Source organism: Mus caroli, unplaced genomic scaffold, assembly GCF_978045245.1.
Source record: "Mus caroli unplaced genomic scaffold, Mus_caroli_1 scaffold_2, whole genome shotgun sequence".
NCBI classification, from domain to species: Eukaryota; Metazoa; Chordata; class Mammalia; order Rodentia; family Muridae; genus Mus; species Mus caroli.
Window position 1 is genome coordinate 1,212,812 of NW_028227257.1, and position 16,993 is coordinate 1,229,804.

A 16,993-nucleotide genomic window follows, 5' to 3' on the forward strand; every position below is an offset into this window, starting at 1 on the left:
GTCATCAGATCCCATTACAGATTGTTGTGGTTGCTGGGAATTGAACTCAGGACCTCTGGAAGAGCAGCCAGTTCTCTTAACTGCTGAGCCATCTCTCCAGCCCCAACCTCTCACTTTCTATAGGCAGGTTGGCACAGATTCTGTTCTTCTGTCGACTCTTCAGTTTGTGACACATGTGCACTCTTTATTTTTTATTTTTTCCTTTGAGACATCTCATGGTGTTTCCCTGGCTGTCTTGATTGGTTTTTATTTGTTGGTTTTGTTTGTTTGTTTTTGATTTGTTCTAAGACAGTATTTCACTCTGTAGCCAAAGCTGTCCTGGAACTCAAAATCTTCCTGCCTCAGCATCCTCAGTGCTTGTAATACAGAGGTCACTACACCTGGTTACAAAGTCTGTAAATTGCTGGGGGTTTTTTTTTGGCTTTTTACTGTGCTGCCCGTACCTTGTGCTCTCTGTATTGTGATGGTTGGTGTTGGGTCTCAGCTGTGTATGGATGTAGCACTGCCAGATAAAGATCTGCTGCAAATTGGACCCTGCTGTTTTTAAAGTGAAATTGAAGACTGGTGCTTTACTCTATTGCCCTCCGTGCAAAGCAGGTGGTGATTTGTTATCGGATTCTTCAGTGCTGTGCAAGTAAATGCATTTTATCCAAAGTTAGCTGTTACAGATTACTCCATGCCTAGGTGGCTCTGGGTTCCATCTCCAGCACTGCACATAATAAAATGAACTGTAAGTTAAATGTTGGGTTTTAGTTTTTTATATTTAAAAATGTTTATTTAATGTGTATGAATGGTCTGCTTTTATGTATGTGTACATGCAGTGGGTGCCTGGTGCCTGAGGAGGCCAGAAGAGGGCACTGGATCCCCAGTACTGGAGTTGTTTGTCTGCTTGTGGATGCTGGGAACTTATCTCAAGGGCAGAGTTGAGTAATCAGGGTAGGCCCCTCCTTGACAAGAATCTGAAAGGTGGTATTGAAGGATCTCACCAAGGGAAGCAGAAGCAGCTTTCTACTGTACTGGAAGCCCCATGAGCTGTCATGTAATCTTTGGAAATGTTAGAAAGAAAACTACTCAAGACCTGGGTTTCTGAATGGAGCATTAGAGGCCTCTACAATGTGAGAGAGGCCTTACTAGACCGGAGCACATGTTTGTTCCAGGAAGCCAAAGTTAAGAGTCCAGAAGAATGGTTTCCTAGCGATGTGTCTGTGTGCATACATAAATAAGCTGGTTGTATGGGGCAAAGCTGAGCGTCTACCCCGGCATTAACTGCCCTCAGAGCAATGTGGCTAGTGTTCACGGTGCGACCTCTTTCTGGTTTCCTTAAGTAATATGGGGGACAGTGAAGGAATGTCACTGTAGTTAGCGCTAGGGGGGAAATTCTTAAATGCCTTCGTGAGGGGACTGGGGGTGGGGCCCTTGTAGGCACGAATGCCTGGACTTTGGCTCCTGACTCCTGGTCCATGTTTAGGAAGAAATGGACGGGGCAAGGATGTTTCAAGCACGGAGTAAAGGATAGTCTGAGGGAGTGAGTCCCTGTAGGGCGGGCGCCCCTCCCGGCTACGTACACGCCCTGCCATAGGCGAGAGCTGCAGGGCTTTGAGGTTTTCCTGGCTCCTTCCCACCGGAATCCAGTGCTGGTTTATTCCGAAGCACCAGTCCCTGCTGTGTCTACAGTTTCTAAAGCTTTTGGAATGCTGGGCCGGGTGCTGTTCCAAGGAGGAACCTTTTAGTGGCTTTGGCTCCCAGCTTAGCCCCTTGGTTTGGGACGCGGGAATCTGTCAAGCGTGCCCGGCCGACGAGGCTGGCGCTCCGGGGAACCCGGGTGGCGCATGCGTGCAAGAAGGGCGGCACAGCCGCTCTAGCCTCGCCGTAGCTCGGTGGCCGGTCGATTTCTTCCGCTTGCCGCGCGGCCTACCACTCTAGGACGGTAGTCTCACTGGTCTCTGCTCTATATCCGTGGTAGCTCTGGAAATGGCTGCGGGATCCCGGCGGCCGGGGTAAGTGGCACTGTACAGTGAAGGAGGGCGGGAGCCGTATGGACCCGAACGGCACTTGGACTCGGGACAAGGTGGAGTGGCGCCATGCCGGCAGGCTAGTTCCAGCGAGCGGAGCCAATGGCTCCGAGAAAATGGCGTCGCGGCCCGCGGGGCCCTTTCCGGCCCCGGGCTGAGGGATCGCGGTGGAGTGCGCGAGGCCGGGCGGGCGGTCTGCGTCTGGTTTCTGCCGAAATCACCGGTTGTCTTGTGTAGTCCAAGATGGTCTGGGTCTGGGTCTGGGAGGCTGTGGATCCCTTGATTCTTGAGTCGGAGTTAGGGGCCCAGCCTCCCGCGACCGCAGGTCCTCGACACTTGCGGTAGGGCATTCGTGGTACGACGTGACTGGGACTGGGCGCGATTTTGCGGGTGTACGAGCAGATATCTCATGGGGGACTTCGGGGAAGATCCAGCCTCAGCCCTGTGTAGGGCCTGGGCGTTGCCTGGGCTCTCATTGCCTCTTGCCAATGTTGGTGGCCAGGTGTGTATGTTAATGTAGATTGATCTCAACAGTGACTCTTGAGTAAGAGGCCCTGGGTTTGATTGGGAATGTTGTGTATATTTGATTTTCCACAAGAGGATGCTCCTTGTTACACTTGTCAGACAAACTCAGTTGTGTAAGGATGATAAACAGCACACAAAAAAGATTGTGTAATTGATGACCCCTGCCAGCACTCATGACAAGCACTTTCCTCCTGCCACCCAGTGCATGTGTAGCATCATAATAGCTTGCTGAGAACGTGTGCTAGGGGACCTGAGGAGAGCTCAGGTAGGTCTTGAAGGCGAGGTGGGATGTCTTCCTGCCTTTTGTCGTTCGCAGAAGTTTTCTATTGTCAGAAAAGCTTTCTGTACCTCTGGTAGGTATTGTCTTAATAGGCTAAAGAGTCTTAATTCAGTCAGTGCTGAGCACCTCAAGTAATGATTTCTCTTCAGCATATGAGTACAGTGCCAGGCCGTACACTTCTGTCAGCACAGCATGTTTTACCATGTTACACATCTGTCCTTTCAATACTAGGTGACTTCGGTTTAACCCCAGAAGAGCAAAGATTTGACTGTTTCATGTTGCACTTAGATCCCTACATAGTGATCCATGTTGTAGAATCTGTTTCTTACGCTCAAGCCCCAACTAAGAAATTGTTGCTGAGTGGAGTCTCCTTTAAGTCTTCAATGACTGGGTCCTTTGCAGAAACCCAGTACTCTCTGAGGTTTTGTGTTGATTCTGTTACAAAGGTTGTGTGATTTGCAGCCAGTGATAGTGAGCTCTTTGGAAAGAGGAGGTCAAAGCCCAAAGTCTGAGTTGTGCTCATTTGTTCTGAGTGTGCAGGCTCGCCTGTGAGACAGAACATGTTGACAAGGCTTTAGTTTATTTTCTTGTCATTTTGAGATGTTCATAAGGGAATGTGAGTGGGCAATTTACATAGTTTTAAAGACTAATTCTGGCTGGGCAGTGGTAGCACACGCCTTTAATCCCAGCACTTGGGAGGCAGAGGCAGGTGGATTTCTGAGTTGGAGGCCAGCCTGGTCTACAGAGTGAGTTCCAGGACAGCCAGGACTACACAGAGAAACCCTGTCTCGAAAGAACAAAACAAAACAAAACAAAAGAATAATTCTGAAGGTTGGAAAGATGGCTCAGCTGTTAGGCGTCCCTGTTTCTCTTCTACAGAACCAGAGCTTGGTTCAAGTGTCTATCACCTGAGGGCTGACAACCATGTCTAACTCCAGCTTTGGGAAATCCCATGCCTACTGGCAACTATGGGCACCTTGCACACAGGTGGCAGACAATTTAAAAATGAATAATTCTATGCTTGTGTTTATATAGTTTATTCTTAGATATTGTCTGACTGTTAGAGATAGAAAGTGCTGTTTATTGAAACAGGAGCAGGAATTAGGAGCCTATATCCAGACAGCCTTCCCCTGAGAAGCTTGGTAGGCACTGTCAGGATTTGTTAAATTGTAATTTAAAAGCATATGTTTGGGTCTGAAGTAGCCTTCTTGTTGCTTGTTTAAATTTGTGTTAATGTCTAGGAAGTACTGGGTGTTGTTGCTCTAACTGGCTTGAAATAGAGTTCAGCTGAGCTGCAATAGACAATACAGGAAGCCCTGCTAGAATTCAGTGTTGGACTTCATTATCCTACCCTTCCCCACCCACCAAAGGACGGGGGGGGGGGGGGACGGGGACCCATGTATTGTCTCCTACGAATCTTAGAGAAGGAAAGGAAGGCTGCAGTTGAAACACAGCTCCTTACTTGAGTTTCGGGAGCCTCTTGGGCTTTGGCCTGAACTTAGGTAGCAAGCTTTACAGCCTCCTCAGAGTAATGGCTGAATTAGGAGGGAAGGGATGGGATCCAATTGGGTCTACTTAGGGCCCTTGTGAATCTTAGCTAGATAGAAAGGGTGCTTTATACAGACAGACAGACAGACAGCAGTTGTGAAAGCTCTGTGCTCAGTCCCCAAACCAAACTCCAGGGTCTTTATACTAAAAAGTTCCTGGTGACACTGAAGAGCCTTTATGAGTACTGACTGTTTGATTTTACAGCCGATACATTTAAGCTGTTTACTCACTGTAGAACACTTTCAGTTGAACTCATGTGCCCTTATGTTAACAGAAACATTTTCAAAGTCTAAGACAACTTAATGAAAAAAATAACATTTATGCTTTTGTACATCTGTTTATTCCACAATGACTGTTTTCTTCCACATGTTTCTGCTTCAAGTGTCACATCACTATAGGTTAGCCTCTAAAAGAGTGACTTTCCAGTGACAGTCAAGGGGCATCTGATACCTTAGTGCTGTGCAGACAGCTCTGTCAAACTATCCATTTTTACCATTTACTGTTAGTAACAATTGGAAGTGCTCGTTCTGTTTTTGGTGTTTTTTTAAACAAGGTCTTGCTGTGTCTCTGGCTGTCCCGTTAGGTACTATGTTGACCAGACTAGCCTGCCTCTGCCTCCTGAGTGCTGGGATTAATAACAAGCACCACGAGGCATGGCCTTGAGTGTTCTTATTGCCGGGCATGATGGCACATGCCTTTAGTCCCAGCACTTGGGAGGCAGAGGTAGGTGGATCTATGAGTTCCAGGATGGCCAAGGCTACACAGAGAAACCCTGTCTTTATATTACTCTTCCCCCAACCCACCCCCCAAAAAAGATTGCTGTTTTTGTTGAAATGAGTTGGAAAGAATATTTGACTTTAAACACCTAGAATAACACCTTTATACTATGAGATGCTATCTTTGAACTATTTTTATTGGCTTGATCAGTTTCTTGCCTTTGAGGAAAGGTATAGAACAAATGATTTAGTGACATGGGTACTATTTCATTCAATCTATACTCCTCAGATGTGTGTTAGGATCTGCCATTGCCATGATGCTTAGGACAGTGGCACAGTTAGCTGAAGGTATCTACAGAGGGCAGGCAACAGGATTGTACTTTAGTATGTAATATGCTTTCATTGTACACAGTGGGACTTAAGATAGTAATGCTGACATAATCTGGAGCATAAATATGGAAATAAATATGAGCTCTACATCCCAGGAATCCCATATCCTTTGCTTGCAGGATTGTCCTGGAAACACTAAAAAGGACCCTCCAAGCCATAGTCAGCCTAGGCACACAGTTTGGATGCCTGGTTTCCTGGTCAGTATATAATGTGATGCTCTGTTGCTGACCTTAAGAGCAGCAGTTCCCCATACACAGGGACAGGAGGGGAACCCACTCCACTTAGGTAACTGCTTTTTTTTTTTTTTTTTTTTAAATATGGAACACTTCATGAATTTGCATGTCATCCTTGTGCAGGGGCCATGCTAATCTTCTCTGTATCGTTCCAATTTTAGTATGTGTTGCCGAAGCAAGCACAGGTAGCTGCTTTAAGAGATTTGATGTTCGCTGGGCAGTGGTGGCGCACACCTTTAATCCCAGCACTTGGGAGGCAAAGACAGGTGGATTTCTGAGTTGGAGGCCAGCCTGGTCTACAAAGTGAGTTCCAGGACAGCCAGGGCTACACAGAGAAACCCTGTCTCGAAAAACCAAGAGAGAGAGAGAGAGAGAGACAGAGACAGACAGATAGACAGACAGACTTGATGTTCTACTCCAAACAAGGCTAGTCTTACATGGTTTCTAGTACCTGGCCACCAGTAAACTTTAAATTTCTTCCCTGCATTGGTACCAAACTTAAAAGCCTGTACCTTTTAACTAGAAGGAAAAGAATTTAGGATACAGAGACACTTGGAGGCCTGGCTGGAACATCAGTTGTGACAGTGGTTTTTCTCTTGACAGTGCTGCTTTTTGTCCTGTGAGGTTTTGTTTTTGTTTTGTTTTTCTCTCCGAGACAGGGTTTCTCTGTGTAGCCCTGCCTGTCCTGGAACTCACTTTGTAGACCAGGCTGGAAACTCAGAAATCTGCCTGCCTCTGCCTCCCAAGTGCTGGGATTAAAGGCGTGCGCCACCATGCCCGGCTCTCATGTGAGGTATGTATTTATTTATTTTTATGATTTCCTCATGTTTCTTTTCTTCAGTTTTTTTTGACCTGGCCAGAATGATTTAATAACATTGTGATTTGGTAAATAGCATTTGTTTTGCTGAGCAGTAGACATTGAGAGAAATGAAAACTGGACTTCTTATCTCTCACACATCAGCATGTGTGATAGACAGGTTTTGCCGATGAAGATCTTAGGGCTCAATGACAAGAGCCAGGCATTAGAGCCTGCTGGGTAAGGGTCACATGGACAGCAAGCTGCTCCCACTGAGGTCAGGAGAGGAAGCTTCTCATTTCTGAAGAAGCTGAATTTTATATAAACTTAATTTACTGTGTGGGAATTAAGACTGAGTTGTAAAAGAGCCTTTTCTTGATGCATTTTCATTTTTCATAAACAGTGTTAGCTCAGTCCCTTTCACTTAACAGAAGATGTTTAATAGAAAGTATAAATAATGATAAACTGACCTAACCTGTCAGAAGTAATAGTCTGAGTTAGGGTCAAACAATCTGTATTACAATACTGGATATAATTTCTAACAAGTTAGAATTGCTTCAAAATTAGCTTTGGGGGCACTGGAGGCTGTAACTCTTGTTCCAGTCAGTAGAGTTCTCAGGCCCTAGGCTTTTTCCCCACCATTGCTTGTGTCAGGTAAGGTATGCCTGTCATTCTAGCATCCCAGCACTCAGGTCAAGCTCATCCTTACATGAGAACCCGTTCAGGGAAAACTAAAGTTTTAAAAAACATGTTTCATGAATAGGGGAAAATGTACATGTGCACTTGGGTATTACGAGTCATGACTGTTTTTCTGGAATTGCTATGGCATGCTTGTAGGAGTTTCACTGTGGCCATCTGTCACAGTTCAGAATAGCTCATACTAAGAACTAACTACCTAAGAAGTTAGTTTTGTGGCTGTTGCTACAGACATCTTTAGGTGGATAGCAGTTAGAATGGTGATACTTGAATCTTCAGATTAGACTGGGTATAAGGTCGTGTGCCACTGCTATTTTTTAAAAGTGATTTTTTTAACATTTGGGGAAAGTAGGTTTTACCCAGATTCTCTTCTGCATTGCTAATAATGCTTTTAGCTGAGGCAGGAAATGGGAAAGAATTTGGAGGTCATTCTAGAGCACCTGGGATGAAAGATGGTGCACCATAGATGCTGCCATTGACTGTCCTGCAACTCCTAGTGCTATCCTAAGTAGAAATGCTGGAGACAAAGTACAAGTACACTCAGTAGACTTCTGTGGAATGCCTGGAAAAACCTCCCTTGGAGCTGAGAGGCCAAAACTCTGAAATATAGACCAGCCTGACAAATTTTCCTGACAACTGATTTTTGTATCCATATATAAGGAACCCTGTGTTCCCACTGTGGGCTGGGTTTGTAAAATATACATTACCCTTTAGAATGTCTTTGGAACCCGGGAAGATGACTCTGTGTCATGTGTAAGGGTGTTTGCTGAGTTTGATACCTCAAACCTATGTGGTAAAAGTGGTTGAACGTCCATTGCTCTCTTACCTACACATCTACTCATAGCAGAGACATAGACACACACAGAGAGAAAAAAAAATAGGTATAGTTTAAAGAAATGTAAAATCCTTGAACAAGATGTACATGCCACTTCTATTAGGCTTAGCCCTCACATGCACACCTGTGTCACTTTCCTATGAGTTGGCACTTGCACATCTTGTGGAATGGCTCCTTGAATGAGCAGGCACTTTGGCTGTCAGGCTCAGTGTGTGGCACATACACTCTCTAATATAAATGATGAGAGTCCCAAGAAAAGCATCTGAGGTTTCTTGCTTAACATAAAAATTTCACTTTCAATAGAAAATCAGAACTTTGGAAACTTGTATCTATCATTGTGAGCTTGATAGCTTTCCAATAATCAAATGTTTCTGAGTCAATCCAAGCTGTTACAAGCCTTTCTTGACTAACTCTGCCTGAAGTTCTGTGAGTCTGGTGCTTTCTTTCTAAGTGACTCATGTGCATGTGGTCAGAAAATGCAGATGGGGACAAGATTGACAGTGCCAGACAGGCCAGGGGGTTAGTGCAGGGAAGTGAGAGTCTGGCTGGTCTTTATTGTCCACAGCATGCTGAATGCTGAGAATGCTGAATGCTGCTGCTGATTTGATGCAGTTTCCAAACAGCAGCCACAGTTATGTAAAAAGAATGGCATGCCTCTGTAAGACAGGGACTTTCTTCATACAAGTCACTAGAAACCATACAAAGCAGAAGCATGTTTGGAAATCCTACTGTCTTAAGCCAGAGAGCTGCATATATATATATATATATATATTAATTACCACTTTTAAAACTTGTGTGGTTTTCTTTTTTTTTTTTTTTAAGATTTATTTATTTATTATATATAAGTACACTGTAGCTGTCTTCAGACACTCCAGAAGAGGGCGCCAGATCTCGATGTGGATGGTTGTGAGCCACCATGTGGTTGCTGGGATTTAAACTCTGGACCTTCGGAAGAGCAGTCGGGTGCTCTTACCCACTGAGCCATCTCACCAGCCCCTTGTGTGGTTTTCAAAATAACAAAAAGTAATGTTAAGTGCAGTAGACTTTTAGAAATTGACTTTTCAGAAATAGCAGTAGATACATTTCTCATAAACAAAAATCTTATGGGGTCTTCAGAGTGTATTTTGCCTGGACTAAAAGCTTTGAAAGCTACCACCTAAGAATGCTGGTTAGCCATACACCCTGTTTCTGATGTCACTCTATTTTTTTTTTTAATTAGGTATTTATTTCATTTAAGCTTTGAAAGCTACCACCTAAGAATGCTGGTTAGCCATACACTCTGTTTCTGATGTCACTCTTTTTTTTTTTTTTTTTAATTAGGTAAATATTTCATTTACATTTCCAATGCTATCCCAAAAGTCCCCCACCCACCCACCCCCACTTCTTGGCCCTGGCGTTCCCCTGTACTGAGGCAGATAAAGTTTGCACGACCAATGGGCCTCTGATGGCCGACTAGGCCATCTTCTGTTACATATGCAGCTAGAGACACGAGCTCCGGGGGGTACTGGGTAGTTCATATTGTTGTTCCACCTATAGGGTTGCAGATCCCTTTAGCTCCTTGGGTAATTTCTCTAGCTCCTCCTGGGGGCCCTGTGATACATCCAATAGCTGACTGTGGGCATCCACTTCTGTGTTTGCTAGGCCCCGGCATAGTCTCACAAGAGACAGTTATATCTGGGTCCTTTCAGCAAAATCTTGCTAGTGTATGCAATGATGTCAGCGTTTGGAGGCTGATTATGGGATGGATCCCCAGATATGGCAGTCTCTAGATGGTCCATCCTTTTGTCTCAGCTCCAAACTGTGTCTCTATAACTCCTTCCATGGGTGTTTTGTTCCCAATTCTAAGAAGGGGCAAAGTGTCCACAGCTCTGATGTCACTCTTAAGCATGTAGTTGTCATTGTCTTTGAGAAATAGTAGCTCTTTTTTTTTTTGGAGACAAGAACCTCATTAGTGTAGCCTAGGTTGTTGATTGGATTTCCTGCGCTCCTGTCTCTGCTTCCTGAGTATTTAGGTTATACGAGTGTATCCTCGCACTTGGCTTTAAGCTGTGTGTGTTGTATGTCTGTGATATGTGCATGTGAATGTGCACACCTGTGTGCTGACATTCTATGTCTTTCTCTTTTATTGCTTTCTACATTACTTCCTTGAGACAGGATCTCTGAACTAAAGGCTCGGGATAGGCAAACTGTTTATGGCCATCCAGTGCTCAGGGCCTGCCTTTTGGAGTTCTCCAATGTTGAGGTTACCACAGCCAAGCTTTAATATGGGTGCTAGGGATTTGAACTTGGGTCCTCATGCTTACAAAGCAAGTGCTCTTACCCACTGAGCCATCCTTCAAGACCCTGCATAAGATTTTAATACTGAGATTTCATTATACAGTCTGGACTTCTGGTTAATAGGAATTAATGGATTTTTATTGAGAGGAGGGGAAAACTACCTTTTATACTGTCTAGTGCAGTGACTTACACCTTTAATTCCAACATTCAGAAGGGGCGAAAGGCAGTAAGATTGCCACGAGCTCCACGTAAACTTGGACTATAATCAGATCCTGTCCAGAGACTGACAAGAGATCTTGCAGAAAGATACTCTTAGAAATGCAGAAAGTTAATCATTACCTCGGTACACTCTGAAATGGCCACTTTTTTCTTCTTTAGGGAGTTGATAATTAATATTACATGATTGTAATTTCATGACCACTTTTTGTATGAACTGTGCTGTATAATGACATACTAATTTGGGTTAGAAATGTAACATAATTTCAGCCGGGCAGTGGTGGTGCATGCCTTTAATCTCAGCATTTGGGAGGCAGAGGCAGGCGGATTTCTGAGTTCGAGGCCAGCCTGGTCTGCAGTGTGAGTTCCAGGACAGCCAGGGCTATAGAGAGAAACTCGGTCTTGGAAAAAACCAACCAACCAAACAAAAAAGTATTCTTTTAACTTACTCTTTACTGGTGCTAGGCTTGGCACCCAGGGCCTCATGCGTGCCAGACAGGTGCCAGCCATGGTGCCAGGCCACACACTGCACTTGACTTACACCTTATGCATATGTTTTACTTTGTACTTTTGTTTTCATAGACACTGGATTCTTATTAGTTTTTGCATTGGCAGAGTTATGAAAAATTTTGCAAATACAGAAAATCTTTTACAGATGTCTTCTGTCTCATTCTACTTAGAAGAAATAACTGCATTTTTACTTAATAATATTCAAGACTATTCCAAATCCTTAGAAACATGTTCATTTTTCAGGTTAACGTGTATTTTTCACTTCGGTGTTGGGGATTCAATCCATGCTAGTTAGACACTACTAGTGAGCTACATTCCCATCTATAAATTGAATCTTTTAAAAATTGGGGTTTTTTTCTAGGTTATTTTATTTTATGTATGAGTGTTTTGCCTGCATGTATGTTGCTGTATCACATATGTGCCTGTTGCCTGCAGAGGTCAGATGAGGGTGTTATATTTCCTGAGGATATCCTGAAACTGGAATTATGGATGGCATGTGGGGTGCCGGGGACCAAACCCAGGTCCTCTGCAAGAGCAACATTGTGCTCTTAATTGCTGAGTCAACGTTCCAGTTTCTATAAGGTGATTTTTTTTTTAAATGATTTTCATTCCTGAGGTTATTGCTTGTTTTTTGTTTCTTAATAGGTAGGTGTTTGTTTGTGCCCCATTTACTTTTCCAAGTAATTTCTAATTTACTGGCTTGCTGTCTATTTAGTTTCTTAAGTGTTATATAGATCCAACCCAGTTCCTGTGGCCCGGCCCAGCCAATAGTTTCTGAACTCTTGAAATTGTCTTTAGGTGGCTAGCTTTCCATGTGATAGAAACTAGAATGACCCCCTTGTGGAGGTGACATTAGTAGACATAAGGTCTAAAAAGGTCTTTGTCACTTTAAGGATACATGGAATGTTCACCCTTTGTCTTGGGTTACTAGGGAGACCACAGTTAGCTGGAAGGCAGTTGGAGCCGAGCAGAGAGAGGAAGTAAGAGGTGGGTTCTGCTCAGAATTGCTGGCTCTGGCCCTTGTGGTTTAAAAGCCCTGGCTTGAAACAAAGACATCTGGAGAGGGTGTTAGATTGTGATTATCCTAAAGAGGAAGAGGCTTGTTGGATTTGTTTGGTTTTTGTTTCTTGTGGGAGCACAGAAGATGTTTGCCTTTTTGAAATATGGCCTGGGAACAGTGTCATTAGTTAGGACCTTACCAGGAAGAGTGGGTGAAATTTATATATGATTGAGACAGAGTCTCCTTGTGTAGCCCAGACTGGCCTCATCCTCAGCTTCTGCCTGCTTCAGCCTCTGAGCACTGGGATTACAAATAATGTGCCACCATGCCTGGCTCTCAAATATACATAAATAACCACATCATATTGATGTTTAGTGAATATAAATTCTCTAAATTTCTTAGATTTTAAATTAACTTATGATACTTCTACACTACTAAGATTTTTTAAAAATTACATAATTTTGTTATTCAACCTTTCCACTTTTTGTGTTTCTCCACTCACTGTTGGGTGTCTGTGTGCTAGGTCTGCTTCATGATAGGTTCTTACTGACTACAGAAGCAGCTGTTGCCCCTTCTCCTCTGCCTCCCCTGTGCATCTGCCTGCCTGGCACCTGAGAGGGCACTCGTGCCACTGCCTCTCTACTCCCAGACAGCTTTCTAGGTCACTCTGAGAATAGATTGAGTAGAATTTGCTTTTTCTTGTTGGCGTATGGTTTAGTCACAGTTGCTTAAGATCTGTATTATGTTTTTCCTTCCCTACAGGAGCTTGGTTAAGAGGCAGTCCCCACTGTCCCTTTGGTTGTTCGAAGCTCCGGAATCTTCTCATTGATGAACTGTGACTGACAACAGTGGGGTGAGGCTTGGCAGTCTGCTTGACCTGGCCCCAGGTCTATAATTTTATGTAGGATTTTCAGCCAAAGGTTTCCAAGCTTTCAGTTTTGGGACAGGTAAGTGGCATTTGTATAAAGAAGTGAGTATAATGTAACACTTATATTTATTTTTAATAATCTAAAGTATCAGAATTTAGCATAGCTTTTTTAAATGAATGACCATTGTTAAAAATGTTAACTCATTTTTCTTTTTTACTTTAGCTATTTAATCAGTGTATATATCTTGAAGTATGTAATAGTTTCTGTCTAATGAGAAAACAACTTTGTAGAGGAAATGTGGCCTTGCCTCTTGAGTTCTGGGTGTGGAATAATTGCCAGGAAGGCTGGGTAGTGTGGCCCCCCAGGCTGTACCCTTGAGTAGAGATACAATATTGCCTGAAATTAGGCTGTAGCTGTCTTGCTGCAGCCTGTGTCTAGAGTATGGCTCAGTGGTAAAATGGGAGCTTAATTTAAAAACATTGTTGTGGTACAAAACTTGTTTTGCCAAAACAGCAAATTTTCTAACTAAAATGAAGACGCTGTTATAGTAGTTACAGTTTGATATTTTCTCAGCTGTTGTATTTATTTTCTTTTTAAAAATTTTAACATGTGTGCGGACATTTTACCTGCATACATGACTACATCATGTGTATGCAGTACCCATAGAACACAGAGAGACTGAGGCAGGAGTGATAGCTGTTGGCTCTCTATGAGTGCTGGGAACCAAGCAAGCCCAGATCCTAGAGATCAGTCAGTGTTTTTAATTGATGAACATCTCTCCAGCCCCAGCCGTGTGTGTTTAAAGGAACACACCAGGTGGGAATGGTGGTGATACCTTTAATCCCAGCAGTGGAAGGCAGAGGCAGGCAGATCTGAGTTCTGGCCAGCCTAGTCTATATAACAAGTTCTAGGCCAGTCAATTACAGGGTGGGATCCTGTCTCTAAAACAATAAAGAAAAGAAAATGGAGCAAACCTCAGCTTCATGAGCTCTAGGCCATTGTGTCTGTCCTTGGTCTGTCTGTCCAGGCAGTCTGAGGAGTTAGTTGCACTGTGACTCAAGAACCACTGTTGGTACCTCAGTTGGTTGGATTCTCTCTCTTACCATTGGAGAGGAGGTGACCAAGGAAGTGGTTCTTGTCTCAGCAGCTTCAGATGACCTGAAGACCAAGGTTACAGGGTGGTAGGTGGATAAGTGCTAGGCAGGCTCAGGCTCTGTAGCTGAGTGACAGTTATTTACTGAACTGTTAGGAGAAAAATCAGTATTTAGGGTACTGAGAATTGTCAGTTTTCTGTGTTTTGTGTTTTTAGGGTTTTTGTTTTTATGCCAGTTTCCTCCTAAAATGGAACATGCAGTAAACTCGTCCATTACTAGCATTTAAATGCAATTAAAGCCTGGACAGCCAGGAAAAGAATTCTCAAGGTATACTCTCTTTCCAGTTTTGAACAAGAATGAAGATTTCATCTTTTAAAAAGAAAGTGAAAGATGTGGGTGTGGTGGTCCTTGTAAATCTCGGTGCTTGGGATGCTAAGGCATAATAAGGATCGCTACAATTCTAAAGCTGACCTTTGCCCTATAATAGTAGCAAGACCCTAGGGAAACAGAGACATGGGCACACTTGGATGGTAATATGCCTTGAAGCTGTTGTTTAGATCAATGCAGTGGAGTCAGCTATCTCCAGGAGTCTGGCAGCTGTTCTTTTTACTTGGTGTCCACAGTAGGACTCCATGCTCAGTTGGCTCAGTGTGGAACACAGTCTCCCAGTCCAGGCTTTGGACGAGAATACAAAAGGCAGCACCAGAGCCCCGGACACGCTTGGCCAGACTTCCTGTGGGGCAGGCCCAGAGGTGGCACACATCATGTGCCCTTGCTCCCTGGTGGTCATGGACAGCTTGACTCTACACAATGCCGTAAGAATTGTGTGGCTTAGCACCACTCGCTTGTCTGTTGGCCTCACTGTCTGAATGTGTTTTTATGCTGCTGGACTGCCCTCATGTCATAGTTTCCTACCCATTTTGCATATGTTTATTCTTGACTGGATGATTTTCTGCAGAACATACACTGAGTAACTTAGAGTCTCTTCTTAGTTAGCTCACATCGTCTCCCAGACAGCATAGAACACAGTGGTCAGAAGAAGCATCTAGCTCATGTGCCGCTCTGCTCCTGTCAGAAACCCTATCTTACCGTAACCCTTTGTAAGGGCACCCACTCAGTGCCCCTGGTGTGCATTCCAAGACCACATGGTATGGTGCTGTGGTAGGTTGTTAGTCACATGTGATTGCCTTTTGTCATTAGGTATGGATGATAAAGGGCACCTGAGCAATGAGGAAGCACCCAAGGCTATCAAACCCACCAGTAAGGAGTTCAGGAAAACCTGGGGTTTTCGAAGAACCACGATTGCCAAACGTGAGGGTGCAGGAGACACGGAGGTGGACCCCAGTGAGCAGCAACCACAGCAGCATAACCTCTCCCTGCGCCGCAGTGGACGGCAACCAAAGCGTACTGAGAGGGTAGAAGAGTTTCTTACCACGGTTCGGCGCCGAGGGAAAAAGAATGTGCCAGTGTCCTTGGAGGATTCCAGTGAGCCCACATCCTCCACAGTCACTGATGTGGAGACAGCTTCTGAGGGGAGCGTTGAAAGCAGTTCTGAGATCAGAAGTGGCCCTGTATCTGACTCCTTAGGGAAAGAACATCCTGCCTCTTCTGAAAAGGCAAAAGGAGGTGATGAGGATGAAGACACCTCTGACAGTGACAGTGATGGCCTTACGTTGAAGGAACTTCAGAACCGCCTTCGGAGAAAGCGAGAGCAAGAACCTGTGGAGAGGTCCCTGAGAGGCGGTCAGAATCGCCTGAGGAAGAAGCGCAGAGAGGAAGATTCTGCCGAAACTGGGAGTGTCCAAATAGGCAGTGCCGAGCAGGACATACCTCTCTGTAAGCAGGAGCCTGAGGCTAGTCAGGGACCAGTGTCCCAGCCAGAGACAGATGACCTAGAAAATCAGTTGGAAGGGAAGGCTACTCAGGGAAATACAGAGGAAAACCCCAGGGAAGCGGGCAAACCAAAGCCTGAGTGTGAGGTTTACGACCCCAATGCCCTGTACTGCATCTGCCGCCAGCCTCACAACAACAGGTAGGTTGAGGGAGGGAGCTGGTAGAGAACCAAGGGATGGAGACAGTGAGAGGACTGCCATTTGCTTTGATGCCAAACAAGCAGTTGGCTTATTAAGAAAAGATGAATGAAGCTGAAAAAAGAAACAAAAGGAGTGCATGCACGTGGACTGCCTAGAGCTGCTCTCTACCATGGCAGCCATGTGTGGTCAGTTCTATACACTCAGTGTGTCCAGCCGGGGATGAAAAGCTCACTGCCTCAGCCTCTCAAGCCATGTGTAAACGGTGGACACTGTAGATAGGCGAGAACCATCTGTTGTCCCACAGATCCTATAAGAGTGTTAGAGGACATAACTACAACTAGTCTGGTCCTTTGAATTGGATGCCAGGTGGTGATGGGGCATCTCTGTGGCATTGTTAGGAGATGAAGTTGCTGCTGCTATTGCTGAGTGGAGATACTCTGAAGCCTCTAGTTCACTCTTAAAAGTGTTCTAGCCAAAAGATGAAAGACTAAGGATGTTGTTCCTTGGGTAGAGTGCTTGCTTAGCATGCATGAAGCCCTGGGTGTCTCACAAAGTTGAGAGGTGGTATATGCCTATAATCGGCTTTTAGTAGAGGCAAGAGAATCAGAAATTCAAGATCATCTTTGGCTACGTAGGGAGTTTAAGACATGAGAAAACCTGTCTCTAAAAGTAAGTAAATAGAAGAAAGATGGGTGGAGAGATAGCTCAGCAGTTAAGAGCATGGACCGCTGTTCTTCCAGGGGTCCTGAGTTCAACTCCCAGAAACCACGTGGTTGCTTAAAACCATCAGTAACGGGATCCAGTGCCCTCTTCTGGTGTGTCTACAGACAGCTACAGTGTGCTCATGTATATATAAAGATGAAGCAGATTTGGAGTGCTGCTAACAAGGGCACTTGGGTGTTTTTAGTTCTGATCTCACTTTTCACTTTATTTGCTTGCTGTTCACAAGAGAATGCTAAAAGT

At 44.5% G+C, this 16,993-nt stretch overlaps 1 protein-coding gene and 1 non-coding gene across 5 annotated transcripts in view; one reads left to right on the forward strand and one right to left on the reverse strand.

Moving 5' to 3' along the window:
- The window catches only part of Dido1 (death inducer-obliterator 1), a 53,690-nt gene that overhangs the window by 6,602 nt on the left and 30,095 nt on the right, over positions 1 to 16,993 (forward strand). The window contains exons 1-3 of one of the 4 annotated variants that reach the window (XM_085831634.1): positions 1,453 to 1,997; positions 12,797 to 12,981; positions 15,198 to 16,029. In XM_085831634.1, coding sequence (XP_085687760.1) covers positions 15,200 to 16,029 — 830 coding nt within the window. In that variant the 5' untranslated portion in view covers positions 1,453 to 1,997; positions 12,797 to 12,981; positions 15,198 to 15,199. Of the gene's footprint in view, positions 1 to 1,452; positions 1,998 to 2,029; positions 2,515 to 2,537; positions 2,803 to 12,796; positions 12,982 to 15,197; positions 16,030 to 16,993 lie in introns of those variants that run through there. The other 3 variants (XM_085831643.1, XM_085831642.1, XM_085831640.1) reach the window with 3 other exon arrangements.
- LOC115030579 (U6 spliceosomal RNA) lies at positions 5,783 to 5,884 on the reverse strand. Its single transcript, XR_003836151.2, has one exon. It is a non-coding gene; the product is annotated as a U6 spliceosomal RNA (small nuclear RNA).